The sequence below is a fragment of the Hypomesus transpacificus genome, chromosome 11, assembly GCF_021917145.1.
Source record: "Hypomesus transpacificus isolate Combined female chromosome 11, fHypTra1, whole genome shotgun sequence".
Lineage (NCBI taxonomy): Eukaryota > Metazoa > Chordata > Actinopteri > Osmeriformes > Osmeridae > Hypomesus > Hypomesus transpacificus.
In genome coordinates, this window is record NC_061070.1 from 191,014 (window position 1) to 210,683 (window position 19,670).

General features: G+C 50.3%; 1 protein-coding gene across 1 annotated transcript in view; it reads left to right on the top strand.

The window, feature by feature from the left end:
• eys (eyes shut homolog) overlaps positions 1–19,670 on the top strand; it is a 165,100-nt gene that overhangs the window by 78,577 nt on the left and 66,853 nt on the right. Inside the window, exons 27-32 of the mRNA XM_047029299.1 lie at positions 266–437; positions 1,155–1,233; positions 2,297–2,496; positions 3,854–3,978; positions 5,735–5,859; positions 6,605–6,824. Coding sequence (XP_046885255.1) covers positions 266–437; positions 1,155–1,233; positions 2,297–2,496; positions 3,854–3,978; positions 5,735–5,859; positions 6,605–6,824 — 921 coding nt within the window. The remainder of the gene's footprint in view (positions 1–265; positions 438–1,154; positions 1,234–2,296; positions 2,497–3,853; positions 3,979–5,734; positions 5,860–6,604; positions 6,825–19,670) is intronic.

Consider the following 19,670-nt stretch of genomic DNA (forward strand, 5'->3'; position numbering starts at 1 on the left):
ATCCCTAACCGTTCAGCCACCCGACTCTTCGGACCAGTTTTTGGGTTAGGATCATTTTGTCCCACTTGAAGTAAAGGCGTCATCATCCTGGGTTGATAACTGTGTGTTTTCGAACCATGTGTTGTAGATTGGACTTTTTTCCCCCGTGTCTTGTGACCTTCTGCAGTGTCACGAGACGGTCCTAGGCTGCGTTGCGGTCCGTAAGTCAGGCCGTGACTAACCGCACGTTTCCCCTGCACGTCTTCCCCCCGCGTCCCCCCTCCAGGTAGGTGGTGCGAGCGCGACGTGGACGAGTGTGCGTCGGCGCCGTGTCAGAACGGAGCCCGATGCCTGGACGAGCCGGGCCTCTACCAGTGCGTCTGCCCAAACGGCTTCCTGGGGCCGCACTGCGAGACCAACATGGACGACTGTGTGTCCAGGCCTTGCCTGCATGGGAGGTAAGCCCTCCCCCCCTCCTCGCACCCTTCAGTGCCATGTCCTAGACACTTTACAGTGGTTTCAAAAGGAGACGTGGAAAGGCCTCTGTAATTGTTCGATTCACTTAGCCGGCATCAGCCATCTCCCTCTGGCTGCTTTGAGTGGCTGTATGTCCATGACTGAACATGCCAGCACTCCCTCTGTTACTGATAGTTAAAGGAGCTTGAAAGAGAAATGATTGCTACCTGTTATTATACTCTGTCTCTACAGTGGCGCTTCACTCAAAATCGGATGTTTTCTTTAAATACCAATAATGGATACGGTACTTTACATGTGTGGTGTGATGTAATCATTTTCTGGGTGCTTATAAGATACATGTATACTCTTTTTTTTTTTCTTTTCTGTTACCAGAAATTGCGTATGCATGTACACGATTATAACAGCTATTAGCATGACACTTTCTGAGGGCAGTGGGAGCGGAAAGAGCTATGAACAATTTCACAACTTAAGATGATCGATGTTGACATCATATGGATGGATTGAAAAGTATATTTTCAGCACAGATGTGTCATTGGACTGAAACCATGGTGTTTGTGCCCGTGCTGCTAGTGACACCATGTTGTTTGTGCCCGTGCTGCTAGTGAAACCATGTTGTTTGTGCCCGTGCTGCTAATGACACCATGTTGTTTGTGCCCGTGCTGCTAATGACACCATGTTGTTTGTGCCCGTGCTGCTAGTTGCCATGACGGCGTGGGTTCCTTCGTCTGTGAGTGTGAGCCGGGATGGGCCGGGCCCAGATGTGACGCCAACGTAGACGTGAGTTCAGCAGCTCCACAGCCAGAGCAGTCTGCTCTACAGCCAGAGCCGTCTGCTCTACAGTCAGAGCAGTCTTTTCCACAGCCAGAGCCGTCTGCTCCACAGCCAGAGCCGTCTGCTCCACAGCCAGAGCCGTCTGCTCTACAGCCAGAGCAGTCTCTCTACAGCCAGAGCAGTCTACAGCCAGAGCCGTCTGCTCTACAGCCAGAGCCGTCTGCTCTACAGCCAGAGCCGTGTGCTCCACAGCCAGAGCCGTCTGCTCTACAGCCAGAGCCGTGTGCTCCACAGCCAGAGCCGTCTGCTCTACAGCCAGAGCAGTCTGCTCCACAGCCAGAGCCGTCTGCTCTACAGCCAGAGCCGTCTGCTCTACAGCCAGAGCAGTCTGCTCCACAGCCAGAGCCGTCTGCTCTACAGCCAGAGCAGTCTGCTCCACAGCCAGAGCAGTCTGCTCTGCAGCCAGAGCCGTCTGCTCTACAGCCAGAGCAGTGTGCTCTACAGCCAGAGCAGTCTGCTCCACAGCCAGAGCCGTCTGTCTGGACGACAACCCGAACCTTCCTCACACATAGGCTCTGCGGAGAACAAAACATTTGGGATTATACCAAAAAATGTGGCTTCTCTGTGTGGTATTCCATTCAAAAGCTACATTGATTATTCTACAAGATAAGTCCATTGAACTACCAGGATCATGTAAGCATGGTACAAATGCCTGATGAAAACAAAATAGCTTATCCTAATCCCGAATCGATTGAAAACCCAGCGCAGCCCAAGTCCAGACCCCTGAGATAAGGTCCAGAACATCCTGGAGGCTTTTATGGAATGAATAAGCAGATCTTTCTTATAAAGTCAGCTCACTAATTCATCCTCATTCAGCCAACGCTGTTTATTCTCTACCCTGCCCTGCTCGCTCCGACAGCCAATTACCCATTTCTCTCAGGAGTTCAGCAGAAGTTCACCCACGTCAAACACATATTCCGTTCATCCCACGGCCTTGGGTCCGTGTAGCCGGTCTGCCCCGGCGCTGTCCGCCCGTCCGCGTTGAGCTCCTGCCACCGTGCTTCCGCAGGAGTGTGTCTCCAGCCCGTGTCTCCACGGCGGCTCCTGTGTCGACCTGCTGGACAAGTACGCCTGCTTCTGCCTGGACGGCTACCGGGGCAGGCGCTGCGAGGAGGACGTGGACGTCTGCGTGGAGGCGCCCGGCCACGCCTCGGCGTGTTTCAACGGCGCCACCTGCGTCGACGGAGAGGGCTCCAACTTCACCTGCAGGTCAGTGACTTCCTGGGTTCCATCAACGCACACCCACACACATGCTAGTGGAAGGAGGGAAGGAAGATCCAGGGAGGTCGGTTCCCAACTCGCGGGAACCGACCGCTAGCGGGATTCGGCGTGTGGGCAGACACCCAACAGGCCAATGACCCTTTGGGATCCCAAGCTCTCCCCTGACCTGCACCTAAGGTCCCCTAAGAATCAGCTCCACACATCTCGCTTGTTCAACCCAGAGTACGCTGATCCAGCCGACTGCCAGCGTTCAGTAAATAAGAGATCATACTGTTTGTTTTTTCTCGTCAACCCCTTCGGTCTAAGCCCCTAATCAATGCGCAGGCATGCCGGGCCCTGTTGACAGCGTGGCAGGTTAGAGGCTTGGGTACGCGATCAGGTGGCACGTGAGTGTTCATCATCGGCGGCGGCCGCCTCTTCACGGCGCTGGAGGACGCCTCGGCAGTAGAGCTCCCGGCTGCAGGCGCCGGTGTGGATTACAGCGCGTCCTCTAAAGACCCCGCCCGTAATTGGACCGTCTCATCTCAGGCGCGCATATGCTGCGCCTCCTCCGAGGCGGCGTCGCGAGGCAGACTGCGGGTCTGGGTGCGACGGGGACGAGGCGTGCGCCGGTGGCTGGGCTCCAACAGGACTGCTGGATGCCTTTCGTGCAGCATCTGCTCTTGCCGAGTGCCCTGCTCTGTGTGTGTCTTGATATTCTAGTCTGTAAATATTGAATTAGCACGCATCATTGACCCCTGATCGCAGTGTTGTGGTTTTTGGGGATGAATGTGAAATAATTTGCTGTGTTTTATTGACTCCAGGGGTAAGCAAATTGCCTCCGGCACTTCAATACAATCATCACATTTAGACATGGACTGTAGAGTTTAAGGGCTTGTTAATAACAGTTTCTTTAAGGGAATTATGAAAATTACAAACTTCCGATATTTACTCTTTTTATTAACTATCTGTGAGGCGTTTATTTGTCACAGCAGAGCAGTGGACTGAGAGAGGAGGTGATGGATATCAATCATTCAGTCAGTCAGAGTGGTAGCTAGTGACTTATCCATCTAATCAATAAGTCAGTTAGTTATTTAGTTAGGTAAGTAATGAGTTAGTGAGTTTGTTAGTTAGATACTTACTCAGATAGTTAGTGAATGAGTTAGTTTGTTAGTCAGTCAAAAGGTTAGCAGTTATTTAGTTCTTTAGTCGGCCAGTCAGATGGTTAGTTAGCTCATAAGTTAACCATCCACAGCTCTATCTATATGATACTATGGTAGATGTGAACATAGATTTACCAAACACTGTGCGTGTAACGTCTGGAGAGAGTGTAGCAGTTACAGCTGTCCCTGTGCCTGGTGTCCAGCTGTCCAGCAGGTTACATGGGGGACTTCTGTGAGGTGAACATCCAGGAGTGCTGCTCTGACCCCTGCCTGAACGGAGCCATCTGCCAGGACCTGCTGGATGGATACCTCTGCCACTGCAGACCAGGTGAGACCAGGGGCAGTCCACGCTAGCACACCAGGGGCAGTCCACGCTAGCACACCAGGGGCAGTCCACGCTAGCACACCAGGACCACGCTAGCACACCAGGAGCAGTCCACGCTAGCACGCCAGGGGCAGTTCACGCTAGCACGCCAGGGGCAGTTCACGCTAGCACACCATGAGCAGTCCACGCTAGCACAACAGGAGCAGTCCACGCTAGCACACCAAGGGCAGTCCACGCTAGCACACCAGGGGCAGTCCACGCTAGCACACCAGGAGCAGTCCACGCTAGCACACCAGGAGCAGTCCACGCTAGCACACCAGGGGTAGTCCACGCTAGCACACCAGGGGTAGTCCACGCTAGCACACCAGGGGCAGTCCACGCTAGCACACCAGGGGCAGTCCACGCTAGCACACCAGGGGCAGTCCACGCTAGCACACCAGGGGCAGTCCACGCTAGCACACCAGATGGCTATGTGTTCCGTTTAGCTCCTAGATTCAGACCTAGCCCCGGTAAATTGTAGAGCTAGCTAACTACTACACTTCGGCTGTGTCTTTGCTTTCTTCCTTTTTTAAAACGTCTCCGTCACCACGACCTGTCACATGCGTCATTAATGATCTTGTCTGTAAGAAGGAACGAGGCAGTTAGCTCACTTCCTGCTGCCACCCCGGACGAATATTACGCAGACATCCCAAGTCTCCCGGAAGTTCCGGGAGTGTCCCGCATTTCAATAGCGGCTCCCTGACGCCTGCAAATGCTATACATTATCTCCCGGAAATCGGGGATTTTGCATTTCGAGCGAGCGACAGACTGTCCAATGGTCATTTATGGGGGGGGGGGAGACACCTCACTGAAATTAGGCTCTGCAGGTTGGGATGTCTGATTACGTTACTCTGCCAGTCACTATATCACACACTCGACAATGGCATATTATTTGCAGACAATCATTAATAAACGTTTTTTTTTAAGACTAACGCAAATGAAGTGAAATTGGATAATTTCTCATGGGACACCTGACGATCCAGTGGTTACAATTCACTGCACTCCTCTTACTCTAGCAGAGAGTAGGCCTATACTTTCGTGCCAGAGAATTTAATCGTTCATGCTGCATGCATTTGTAAAGGGAAGACGTTCAAAGAAACACACCCAAACAATGGATTATTGTGTTCTGAACAGTGTTCAAGAATCCATACCGAGTCAACAACAATGCAGGTCACATACATTACACAGGAACGCAAATATTGACGACCAGCCTCCCTACGACACTGCATTGCCTCGAAACAGTCTGGTTGGTCAGGATAACGGAATGTAGAGCATCGACACACACAGCGACGGGCCAATCAGCTGCTTGGAGCCCCTCCGGTCCAGTGGAGACCGTGATTGAAGGAGGGCACCCGGAGCTGTGCAAGGTTAGCGTGTGTCTGTGTGAAGCCTCTACCTCAGAGCTGCACACACCCACGCCTCCGCTGGGAGTCGTTTACGCTCTCTCACCCCATCTGAGAGAGACCTCAATATGGGAGGCTCATTAAAATGAATGTGTGGCATCTGAGGCTTTTTTAGTGCCACCCTTTTCCCCGTCTATCTGTGGGCGCGTGAGAAACGGAGAGCTTTGCCACAGACGCGAGCAAATCAATGTGCGTGTCCGTGTTGGGGGGGGGGGGGGGGGGGGGAAGGTGGGAGTTGATTGATATATACTTCAGAGGTTTGAGGTGGGAGAACCGGGGCTTCATCGCTGTGCTCTGTGGGCTTGTGTTGCTGGCAGGTTGGACAGGCCTTCACTGCCAGGACGACGTTAACGAGTGCCTTCCCCAGCCGTGCGCCCAGGGGCTGTGTCTGCAGAACGAGCCTGGATCCGGCTACACCTGTTTCTGTCGGCCCGGATACGTGGTGAGGATCGCCACCTCCTTCCTTCGTCGCAAAGCCGTGTCCTCGCTTTCCCTGCCGCGCGTCCTCCCTCCCTTCCTGCTCCCCTCTTCCCTCTTTCTTCTTCTCTTGTGCTCTTTTCTTTTACATATTTCGCTCCTCATCTCTCGTGCCTCGTCCTCCTCCTTCCCCCACCTCTTTTTCCCCACCTCCTGCCGCCCTTTCATCCCCCTCTCTCTCTCTTCTCCCCCCCCCATGCTGATCTGTGCTTCCTGTCGTCTCGCGTCTTCTCATCTCTCCCGTTTTCTCCCATAACTTAATGGCCTCTTATTTACCCTGGGTGTCTTCCTTGGGGTTCGCGAGAGCGTCTGTAGTGGCCGGCTGGCGTCGGCGTGGGTACAGCTGGAGGCGCCCGCTTGATGATGATGGCCCCCCGCTGCTTTAAGCACTGTTCATTTGCACCCTTATTAAGGTGGCCTGGGAGCAGTCCGCGCTCTCTCCCTGTTCTGCAGGCATCTGCAGATACATGTCATCGGGTCTATTAAAACAAGGACTGGGACTCAGCGTTCCCAATGCAACCTTAATTCAAATCAGTAATGATACATATCGATGCTGTTTCTGCCGCGTGGGCCTCTCCAGTAATCAACACGTTGAAATACACTGATTAATCAATGTGCATCACGTGCGAGGCTAAGGAACTGTTTCACACTGGTGCCTCTACAGCTGCATGGATCACATCTCTGTCCTGTGTGTGTCTGGCGTGTTCCAGGGGAGGAACTGCGAGCACAACTACGACGACTGCCTGCTGGATCCATGTCCAGAGGGCTTTCGCTGTGTGGACGGCATCAACCAGGCCCGGTGCCTCCCCAGGGGGCCAGGTGTCCCCTCGACCCCAGACCTCACCCCTCCTCCCTGGGGCTACACCCCTACGCCGCTGCCCCCCCTGCCCCCTGGCAGAGAAGCCAGCGCGGAGTCCACCCCCCCACCAGGTGAGCAGGCGGGCTGGAGGGAGGGGGGTCCACACTGACTGCAGGGTCACATGACAGCTGGGATGGAGGGAGGGGGGTCCACACTGACTGCAGGGTCACATGACAGCTGGGATGGAGGGAGGGGGGTCCACACTGACTGCAGGGTCACATGACATTTGCGCACACGGCGCCACGCCAGCCTCGGAGCCAGGACACACGTGTCATCTCCTGTGAGCTTTTGGGTTATAGGTATATTATTTAATATGAATAATATAAACAATTATAACTAATGATTACTAACACTTGTGTTTCAGTATTTACTAATTGTTAGTGGAGACCTTTGCGTGACCTAATCTGAAGTGAGAACCATCCGTGCCGTACTAAACGTGTACTAAAAGTGCCTGAATTACTAGACATGATGTATTTGCCAGATGCATCTCACATACAACATCACAAAGGAAACAGACACAAGGCAAGGAATAAAAAATAAAATATTACAGCCATTTCAAGAAAGCACAGTTACAGGAGAAAACCACATGTAACTAACTAAAACGTGTACACTGTAAATAAAAACGTAGAATACATCATAAATACCTTATGTAGCTATATATTGCTATGTATATTTTTTCATTATTGTATTTTTTATTACAGCCAATTTGGAAAAGAAAATTCAGATTCAGGTCTGATTCAGCATTCGTGCTGGACAGACAGGTCTGATTCAGGTCTGATTCAGCATCTGTAATGGACAGACAGGTCTGATTCAGGTCTGATTCAGCATCTGTAATGGATAGACAGGCTCCTCTGCAGGGCTGTTTTAGCAGCAACAGCATATTAGCCTGGTGATCATAAGGTTTTGGCTCACCAGTGGATAATACATGAAGCACACATTAATTAAAAGCATTTGTAAAATGTTGTTGACTATTTGTTTATGCTTTCTAAATGATCTCATACACCATTTACAAGTTATTTTCAACTGTTGTGTCAAAACAATTTTGAATGTAGGTATAGTAAACAACTCATTTACAGTATGGCATTGCAGTTATCAAACACTTTATAAATGACATAATAAATTATATTTAATCAAGCCTACTAATGATTTCATAATATTTTGTACAGGTTTTACTTATTAACTATTATGAATGAGCCTACTAACCAAAAACCAATAATTTGAAAATGTTTATCGTGTTTAACATAGTGTTTATTAATAGCATTGTAATTCTATTACAATGTGTTTTTGTTTATAAAAGATACATTAACTATCAATTATTACACGGCTGTTCTTAACGCTGTAGAAAGCTCCATTCACTTGAATGGGGCTTGCCAACGTTCTGCGGTCTGTTATCTTCATAACAGACCTTCATAACAGACATAACATCTGTTATCTTCATAACAGACCGTTGCTATGAATAACAGATCACTGTCAAGGAAAGTGGCCTTTTTGCTTCTGATTCACGTCTTTTTCGTAACACTCCGCAAGTAGTCCGGTAACTTTTCAACCCCAGCGTACTCCGTTGCTTAGTGACAGCTGATTTGAAGCCTAAAGAATGTTCAGTTTATGAAGTTCAACGTCATTGGCGAACTATTTCTCTGCTGATCAACACTACGAATGGTGACAAATAAATTGTAAAAAGACACACTGTTTTAAGTAATTTTGTTGGCAAGTAGCCGTGTAATAAGCGGGATAATGTATAGAACGCCGTTGTCATTATCGGGGAAATAAGCCCCTTCAGAACTCCGCTGTGCTCCTCATAGCTCCGCTTCGCGTCGGGGTGTTATTTTCCCGATAATGACCGGCGTTCTATACATTATCCCTAACATAACACTTACTAAATGCCTTATAATGTGTAGTTGTTGTCAAACTGGCTGAATTGAAAACTTTCCATATTTCTCCAGGGTTGTGCAGCTGTTGCTGTGCCCTGTCATCTGCCTGTTTCCCCTCCATCACCCCACAATAGTACAAACTCAAAGGAAAATCATTTTTTGAACAACCTTAAAGATCACCCGACTGTCTTGGTTTCAGAGTTAAATTCCTCTTTCTCAAGCATCTTTCATGCTTTTAGTGTTTGTAGTGTTCTGGGGATCAATACTTAATGGAATGATGTTAGGAGCAGAAACGCTACTTTCCAAAGACCTCATGAAGCAGTTTGACAATGATCCTGTTGTTTTCTTTTCCTGAGGTGAGTTTTCAGCATTGAAGAAGCACTCGTACTTCTTCACAGCCTCGCTAAAAGCAGCATGCGCCAGAAAACCTCTCCCCGAGCCTCATCCGTCATGCATTGTTTAGATGGGGTCACAACGGGGTCGTACCTTAAAAAACTGTCAACTCACAGTCCAGGAAGTCAGTGAGGTGTTTTCACTGAGAGAGCGCAGGAGGGTTATCGATCACCACAACCGGACCCAATCCATCAAGCTGCCTAGCAGGGGAATGGATGCAGAGGTCTGGGCTGATTGTTCCTCCAAGACTCTGTCTCTCTGAGAGACTGTCCATAGGCCTGTGAGTCAGACTCATTCAGACTGTCCATAGGCCTGTGAGTCAGACTCATTCAGACTGTCCATAGGCCTGTGAGTCAGACTCATTCAGACTGTCCATAGGCCTGTGAGTCAGACTCATTCAGACTGTCCATAGGCCTGTGAGTCAGACTCATTCAGACTGTCCATAGGCCTGTGAGTCAGACTCATTCAGACTGTCCATAGGCCTGTGAGTCAGACTCATTCAGACTGTCCATAGGCCTGTGAGTCAGACTCATTCAGACTGTCCATAGGCCTGTGAGTCAGACTCATTCAGACTGTCCATAGGCCTGTGAGTCAGACTCACTTAGACTGTCCATAGGCCTGTGAGTCAGACTCATTCAGACTGTCCATAGGCCTGTGAGTCAGACTCATTCAGACGCATGAGAGCTTGAAACTATTCGGTGTGACACCCTGACAGTCTCAAAGGAGGCGCTAGGCGACGAAGGCGCTAGGCGACGGAGCCACGACCAGGCAGCTGGGGCCTCCCCAGAGAGGAGCGAACATCCCGCTCATATTGATCTGGATGACGAACGAGGAAAAACCACCAGGTGAAAAACACCACAAATATAAATCACTCCCTCGGAAAAACGGCATCCGACTCGAAATTCCTTTGAGAAGTTAAATGTTATTTTCGGGTGTGTGTTTACCCCACCGCCCCTACCCCCCGCTCTCACCTATGTATAATCAAATAAATAAGAGTTAAATAGGTTTCAGAAAAACTCATGAATATCTCTCTAACTAGGTCACCATGTAGAGTCGTGGTAGTGCCCTTGGTGATGCTGTAAATAGCTCCAGACTATCAAGAAGCCTCAGATGGCTCCACAGCTTCCCCCTCGCTCCGTGGGAACACTGAGTGGGCCGGGGCATCATCAATACACGTATGACAGAGTGTTCGACAGAAGTTAGCACTTTAACGATGCTATACATGAGGATGGTGAGTGTTGGGGGGGGGGGGGGGGTTTGGTGGTTGCGTGAGTGTGTGTGGTGGTGGTGGTGTGTGTGTATGGCGGTTGTGTGTATGTGGGCAGGCTGTGTGTGTGTGGTGGTGGTGGTGTGTCTGTACAGGGTGGTGTGTGTGTGTGTGTATGCAAAGTGGTGTGTGTGTATGCAGGGTGGTGTGTGTGTGTGTTGGGGGGCAGGTTGGTGTGTGCTTTTGCAGGGTGGCGGCAGGCGGTGGATAAGACCCCAAGACTCTCATCAATATTTAACGCTCATGCAAATCTGAATAGCTAATAAGCACATTGGTTTGGAGAGTCAAATCCTTCTTGAGGAATGTTTGTCAGATTGAAACGTTTAGGGGTCTGACTTTTAATGAGGTAAATAGATTGGATTTTACAGGGAACTCTACACTCTCCAGTTAATCCAGTGATCAACACGTGCTCTGGTCTCTTAGACCAGCCATGGAAAAGATCTTATGACTCCTGTGCCCGGGTCAGTTCGCTTAAGCTAAACGGACATTCCCTGCAGGGCCAACAGAGGATACGGATGGTTTTCTGATAGCTTCATGGTGTCGATGAGCGCTTGAGGAGAGCTGCTGGAGTGTGCTTCTGGAGGAAACCTGTCTGCAGATCAGGCATGAGATCAGGGGGGGAAATCGTTCCGGCAACAACTTCCAGAGAACTGCCAGGCTGGTTACCCCCCACTGTGGACTGTGATAATGAAAAAGCTGTGCACCCTGAATAGGACTTGTTGAAACGGAAGGAGGGAGCCAAACGGGCTCTGAAACCGTCTTGTGTTCGTGGCAGACCTCCGCCGCTCAAAGCCACCACTTGACTTCGACAACACTCTGTCACAAACTCAGTTAGGTGTATTTCAACACTGGATCCGATGATTCAATATCAGATAGCTGTGTTTTAGTCGAGCAGGGCGATTGAAATGATTAGCATTTGTTTAGTGTGTTTACATGCAAGCTGAGGGTGTGATTGTTTACATGCAAGCTGAGGGTGTGCTTGTTTACATGCAAGCTGAGGGTGTGCTTGTTTACATGCAAGCTGAGGGTGTGCTTGTTTACATGCAAGCTGAGGGTGTGCTTCCTTGTTGGGATGTTTGTCCAGTAGGATTTATTCTGTTTTGTAACCTTGTTGTGGAGTGACAATGTTGTGTGCGTGTCATCGGGGCGGTTATGAATATTTATGAGTTGGTGCCCGACTGTGTATGGAGATCCCTGTCCTCGTTTGTGATTCTCTGTGCGTGTGTGTTTGCGTGTGTGTGCGTGTGTGTGTGTGTGTGTGGTGTGTGTTTATGTAACCTTTCACGATGCACCCACGGTCACCAGAAATCGAATAGAGCTGATGTCTGGTTCAGTTTGATTGTCTGTGAGTTTGTCTGTGTGCCCCCAAAATACACCAGCACATTAATGAGCTTAGTAAACAGTTCTTTGATACTAATCAGGAACACTCTTTGTTGCTTTAGGACCCCGTGACCTGGGTTTAGAGGGTCAAAGCAGTGTTGAAATATTTACGTATATGAGAGTGCGAATATATGTACAAATATGATGCTATTCACAACCGGTTTGTCATCCAAGATGCCGCTGCTCTTTAGAGCCGTTCTCTTTGAACATCGATGGCATTTTACGACTCTAGAGAAACGTGCAGATCGGCTGTGATACGATGTAACGCCCAGTGTGACTTCATTCCCAGCCATGACTAGGGCTGCACCATTATGGCCAAAATGATCATCACCATTATTTTGATCCATATTGAGATCACGATTAATTATCACGATGATTTGTTGATTTTAACCAAAACAAATGTTATTGTCATATAAGCTGATTATAACTGCTTTCAGATCCATAATGTGCTACATTCCTGCTAATTTACAGATATGTGCATCAAAATAAAATGGGTCCTCTTATTCACCAAAATTCAGTGCATCTCCTGAAAGAATAAATGCAAATAAAATAATAAATTAAACAAAAAAGAACATTTAGCAAAACTTGAACAGGCCACTAGTTTCCAATGTGTAAAAAATATATATATATATATATATATTTAAAAAACAAACTTTGATACTATGAACAGAATGCTGCATTTGAAATATTGCTCGATCATGCAAATTTGATCGTGGGAAGCCAAAATTGTGATTGTGATTAAAATTCGATCAATTGTGCAGCCTTAGCCACGACCTGCTAGCCTGACGTTAGACCTACAACCAATCAGAGCAACGTAATATGTTGTTTGTTGAAAACAAATTCAACCCAAGCGCTCTTTCGTGATGTTGTTGATTACGTTACTGTTGATCATCTGTCCATCATCGTATAAAGCCCGCCCTGGCAATTTCATTGGTCCGTCCCGATTCTGGTTTTCTGTATTTGTCCCCAATACGAGACCCTCCAGACCCAACTTCCCGAACAAATTTTTTTGTGGGCGGGGAGAAGTTGGGCAGGCTAACGACCTGCACCATGTGGCTGTGCTGCACTTCTCCCTGTTCATACCCAGACACCGGCCCCAGCCCTGGCTGTGATAGCATCAGATGTGATATGATCACCCTGCTGTGATAGCAACAGATGTGATAGCATCACCCTGCTCTGATAGCATCAGATGTGGCATCACCCTGGCTTTGATAACATCAGATGTGATAGCATCATCCTGCTCTGATAGCATCAGATGTGGCATCACCTTGGCTTTGATAACATCAGATGTGATAGAATCACCCTGCTGTGATGGCATCAGATGTGATAGCATCACCCTGGCTGTGATAGCATCAGATGTGATAGAATCACCCTGCTGTGATAGCATCAGATGTGATAGCATCACCCTGGCTGTGATAGCATCAGATGTGATAGCATCACCCTGGCTGTGATAGCATCAGATGTGATAGCATCACCCTGGCTGTGATAGCATCAGATGTGATAGCATCACCCTGGCTGTGATAGTATCAGATGTGATAGCATCACCCTGGCTGTGATAGCATCAGATGTGATAGCATCACCCTGGCTGTGATAGCATCAGATGTGATAGCATCACACTGGCTGTAATAGCATCAGATGTGATAGCATCACCCTGGCTGTGATAGCATCAGATGTGATAGCATCACCGTGGCTGTGATAGCAGCAGATGTGATAGCATCAGATGTGGCATCACCCTGGCTGTGATAGCATCAGATGTGATAGCATCACCCTGCTGTTGTGTTCGCATGATTTACAGACAGCCGCCGTGACTGATTCTGGTTTGGGGTTCGATCCATCTGTATCAAGATGTCGAGTCATGCCTGTGCCTTTCCACACACCTACCATCCAAGCTGTTCCCTACCTCCGGGGGGTCCACTCAGCAGGTATGAAGGACGTTCTGGAGGTTCCCCTGGTGGCTTCCCCCGGGGGCCCCTCGCGTTAGCGTGAAGCGCTAGGAGCTTGAGGCACTACCTTATCCGTGCCCAGTGACAAGTTCAATCAGTCAATCTATGAGCAGTGGATGAGAACTCACATGCAGCCCTGGGAGTGGAGCAGGGACAGCAAGTCCAGATCAATTACATCACACTATTCTAGACTCTGCAGCATTATTCATTGATCATATGTATCATCTTTTTCCTCTTTGCTGGGTATGTTGTGACCTCCTCCGCCACTGTCTCATGTTGCTTTGAAGCGTGCGGCACACAAAGCGCTCAAAGTTCCACCAAGACTGTCACTTGAATTATTCCTGTGGAGTTGGGGGGAAGAGACATATCAAGCACCATGCACCACTCTTTTCACGCAAGCAGATGATGTTTTTTTTCTTTTTATCATGGCTTTGAAATCATCCGTGTGAATCCTGAATCCAGCCGAGAAACACCAGGACCTGTGTTTGTTTGTCGTGGAGTTCGCCCCAGCCACGGCCATCTCACAGACATCCGCAACACGACACAAAAGCATCATGACGATGTTCCCTGTGGAAATATCTCTCCTAATCCATGGCGTTGCAGATCACAGAAACAGATTCACGTTTTGTGCATTGGCCCCTTTGCAAGAATAAACATTACATTTTATACATTTATCCAAAGCAACATCGAAATGGTGCATGTAGAATATCCGCTTCTTTTATATTTTAGAAGAACTTCTAGTAGAAATAACCAGCAGTTGTTTTTGTGTGGATGTTTAATGCTCTTAACACTGCATGTAGCTTCCCTAGCTGCCGTGATGTGAGGTTTGTTTCTCGTGTGGATTTTGATGGGACCTTACTCAACGACACAGCTTCCTAAATCGTGGTATTTGAGTCTGTGTGTCAAGCAAAGCACTGATGTGTCGTGATGGAGAAGGAAGTATCAGGGTGCACATCATTTCCTCACCGAGAGGGGAGGAGAGGATAGTTACTGTAGAGCGGAGGAGAGGATAGTTACTGTAGAGCGGAGGAGAGGATAGTTACTGTAGAGCGGAGGAGAGGATAGTTACTGTAGAGCGGAGGAGAGGATAGTTAGTGTAGTCTCTCTCTCTCTCTCTCTCTCTCTCAAATATATATATACACACACTCACAGTTGACACATAGCAACACGTGTATCCAAACACACACTCATAAAGTATAGTGTAGAATGCGCAGACCTTCCAGAGAGAGAGGGAGAGAGAGAGACTGGAGCACACTGCTAATGAGGCATGCCAGAGCCTCCTGGCACTGGGCTGGGACTGCATCAAAGCCCACATCAGACCAAACAAGGCTTTAAAATTAATGAATGGCTTTGTCTCCGAGGGGTAATTTTCCATCATCAGCACTGGCAAACCCCATTGTCAGGATTGGAGAGAGAGAAAGAGGCAGAGAGGGAGAGAGAGAAAGAGGGAGAGAGAGAGAGAGGGAGAGAGGGAGAGAGAGAGAGAGAGAGAGAGGGAGGGAAGGAAGGAAGGAAGCAGGGGGGAGGAGAGAGAGATGGAAGCAGGGGGGAGAGAGGGAGGAGGAGAGAGAGGAAGGTAGTTCTGTGTTGCTGCTCTGCATTTATCCTCATTAATTCACAGATCACAGCCACTCTGTTCTCCTGTAATTCTCCCTGTCTTCAGTGACGAGTCCCCTCCCTGGAGTGTGGCCCCCGAGCGCCCCGGGGAGGTGGGGGGGGGGCTCGGGTTAGCCAGTTAGCCAGTGGCCCCCGAAGGGGCCCAGCACCACATAAAGGGAAGCAGGCTTTAACAGGCCTGCCTGTCTAACTAATATTGATACAGGTCTCCCAGGCCGCGGGTCGATGAGTCACGGCTGCAGCCGGAACAGAGGCTCGGCTGAAGTCTCTCTTGGAGCCCATTTAACAGTGATGGGAAGAGGCAGTGCAGGAGACAGGTATATCACGGACAGAGAGCTTTCCCTCTGCAGCCCAGCGCTTGAGGACCGACCCCCACTTCCCTGTTCCCGCCAACAAATTGCAGCATTTGGAGCAAATGAGAAATGCATTAGGCATGAGCTTCCCTAATGCTTGTTCCCCCGTATTGCCGCAGACTGAGTCCGTCTTTTAAGTTCCATCCGCGCCACTACCCTCAATAAGCTCCAAGGCACTGGAACTTTTACCGAAATGTGCCGTAATTGCCCACTGGCATGGATGATATAAAGCAGGATATCGCCGTATACAATGAGCCATGTAATGAACTGCCGGGATTCAAGCCCTTTTCAGACGGCCCCTCGGCTCCGCTGTCTGTATTGTGTCAATTGACATGCTTCACAGATTGGAGCAAAGCAATCGTATTTACACCTTTATGGCCGTCAAATAGGGGAGGTGGAAGACTTAACCGTACCCAGGAGGAGCCCTAGTTTTACTGTTCCTTATGAAGCCGCCTGACATCTGCAGAGTCCCAGCTAGTTTGGAACGGCCCAATGACCCTCCACATCCTCTCATGCGTACACAACATTGGGGGGAAAAAGAACGGGCCTGGTCGTTTGTCTGCCCGCCGTTCTTCGCGCTGAAGATGAGATAAGATTAAATCAAATTACGTCCAAATTAGATTACTCTTCATGGACCGCCGAGGCGGACTGCCACTTTGAGCCACCACAACCCGCTTCTGAAATATGACAACTCACAAGACTCGCAGAAGCTGGGTATGACACGCACACAATCCCAGTCTCCTGTATGGCGACACACGCCCAGTCTGACTTCCACAGGAGTCCTCCCGCAGTAACTGTCGAAGCAGGTGCAGGTTTAGGGGCGGGCAGTCGAGGCATGTGTCAGGAGACTGGTGAAACACCCCCAGCAGTCGCTCGTGGCAGAGCAGGGGTCCTTGTAGCTCATAGCGTGAGGAATATCATTTGCAGAAACCATACCTACAGCCTTTCTTACTTCCGCGTCTCATGTCTCAAGTTGACGCACAGTCTTTAGAGTGTGTGGAGAGTGGGCTAGACAGCTGTGATGGATACGTGTTTTTGTTGGTTAGTCGTTAGATGGCTTGTCCAACATCGCACCGAACGCTTGCACCTCGATTCACAACATTGACTGTCGAGGGACACACTTGCCCTGCATTCATCAGTCAGTGTGTTGGCTGAACGTCCTGTTTTTTTTGAGATGCAAAACTTTTTCCTTCTGCCACTTCTGTGTGAGTGCGAGAGAGAGGAGGGCGTGATTGTGGAAAGCTTTCAAAGGCAGCTGACATTAACTGCCTCCTTTACAGGCTGTAGTCAGCTGGACCTGCTCCAGTCTGCATACCTCACCCTGGGAGGCAGGCAGGTGACTGTTGAGAGGAAACCCAAAGGTTGTTTGCGTGCCTTTGCCAAACCAGTCCACAGGGCAGCGGTCTGTGCACAGCGCCCCCTGTGGACTGGACGACCTCTGCAGCAGGAGGGCTTTACTGGACGTGAAATGGAACGGAACTACTAACCTTCCATTCCCCTGGTCGCAGGTTTTTGTGTGTGTGTGGGAGAGACCAAGGACAGATCTTTGGTTCCTCCCAGTTCTATATCTTTACCTTAGATGTCTGTTCTGTCACAGAAAGTGCAAAGGCATTTTTCTCCTTAAGAAATTTCACTGAGAGCATTGATTTCCGGTACCCTGTGCTGTCTGCGAGGTCCAGATCCACCGTGCGTGTCCTTGACTGAAAGGTCAAAATGTGCTCGCCACCCGCTCACCTCGCCTTTTTCAACTGTCAGCGTGTAAAGTAAAGTTGCTCTGCCCCTCCATCGGTGCCCCTCGGATGAAACGCTTTGGAGGCTGTGGGAGTTGGAACGTCCAGGTCCCTGAGGGGCGAGTTGGGACCCACCAGGCAGGAGCATGGCCAGCCCATGTTCACCTTGTCATGAACACCATCTCTTCCTGTCTGCTAATGAGCCAAAGCTCCGTTTGTTTGCTCCTGAACTCTCTCCAACACATCCTCGGATGGGAGGCCTCATTTAAGGCCTCCAGCTTGGGTCTACTTTTCCAGTTTCAGAGCAAAACACAAACTTCTTGACAGATTGTAATTGCAGTCCAAAGGCAGCTGCAAAATTGGCTTTAATCAGTTGAAAGGCCTGGTTTTAACCAGAACTGAAAAGTAGTTGCTCCAAGACCCCCTCCCCCCCCCCCAACACACACACACACACACACACTCCTACCCCCCACATACTTTACACAGACATACACACACCATCCCTGTCGATGTCGAAACACCGGCACCTCGATAGTGAAGGAATGCTGTGTGTTCTAGCGGCTATACTGCTGGCGTGATGTCATCACAGCACTCCCTGCTGCCCTTCTTCCAACAGCGTGGGGTATATTTGATCTTTCAGCTACATGAACGAGCTGCGATACAATGTTATTTCCAGAACAGGTTATTGATGATGACGTACCAGGACAGCAGTTATGCGGCAGCTGTAAAACGGTTTTGAGGTAGCTATGCAGTTGAGAGGGAGCTATGCAGTTTTGAGGGAGCTATGCAGTTGAGAGGGAGCTATGCAGTTTTGAGGTAGCTATGCAGTTAAGAGGGAGCTATGCAGTTTTGAGGTAGCTATGCAGTTGAGAGGGAGCTATGCAGTTTTGAGGCAGATGGGCTATGAGGCAGTTATGAAGCAGTCATGGTGGAGTTGTGAGACGGTTGGATGGTGAGGCAGACGCCTCATGTTCAGCCGTGCCTCAATCATCTCAAGACCACCTCAGCACAGGCAGGAGACGGTGACAGACACTGACCCAGACCCTCTCCTCCCCCACCCTAACACTGACCCAGACCCTCTCCTCCCCCACCCTAACACTGACCCAGACCCTCTCCTCCCCCACCCTAACACTGACCCAGACCCTCTCCTCCCCCACCCTAACACTGACCCAGACCCTCTCCTCCCCCACCCTAACACTGACCCAGACCCTCTCCTCCCCCACCCTAACACTGACCCAGACCCTCTCCTCCCCCACCCTAACACTGACCCCAGACCCTCTCTTCCCCCACCCTAACACTGACCCAGACCCTCTCCTCCCCCACCCTAACACTGACCCCAGACCCTCTCCTCCCCCACCCTAACACTGACCCCAGACCCTCTCCTCCCCCACCCTAACACTGACCCCAGACCCTCTCTTCCCCCACCCTAACACTGACCCAGACCCTCTCCTCCCCCACCCTAACACTGACCCCAGACCCTCTCCTCCCCCACCCTAACACTGACCCCAGACCCTCTCCTCCCCCACCCTAACACTGACCCAGACCCTCTCTTCCCCCACCCTAACACTGACCCCAGACCCTCTCCTCCCCCACCCTAACACTGACCCCAGACCCTCTCCTCCCCCACCCTAACACTGACCCCAGACCCTCTCCTCCCCCACCCTAACACTGACCCCAGACCCTCTCCTCCCCCACCCTAACACTGACCCAGACCCTCTCCTCCCCCACCCTAACACTGACCCCAGACCCTCTCTTCCCCCACCCTAACACTGACCCAGACCCTCTCTTCCCCCACCCTAACACTGACCCAGACCCTCTCTTCCCCCACCCTAACACTGACCCCAGACCCTCTCCTCACCCTCCCTAACACTGACCCCAGACCCTCTCCTCCCCCACCCTAACACTGACCCAGACCCTCTCCTCCCCCACCCTAACACTGACCCAGACCCTCTCCTCCCCCACCCTAACACTGACCCCAGACCCTCTCCTCACCCTCCCTAACACTGACCCCAGACCCTCTCCTCCCCCACCCTAACACTGACCCAGACCCTCTCCTCCCCCACCCTAACACTGACCCAGACCCTCTCCTCCCCCACCCTAACACTGACCCAGACCCTCTCCTCCCCCACCCTAACACTGACCCAGACCCTCTCCTCCCCCACCCTAACACTGACCCCAGACCCTCTCTTCCCCCACCCTAACACTGACCCCAGACCCTCTCCTCCCCCACCCTAACACTGACCCAGACCCTCTCCTCCCCCACCCTAACACTGACCCAGACCCTCTCCTCCCCCACCCTAACACTGACCCCAGACCCTCTCTTCCCCCACCCTAACACTGACCCAGACCCTCTCTTCCCCCAC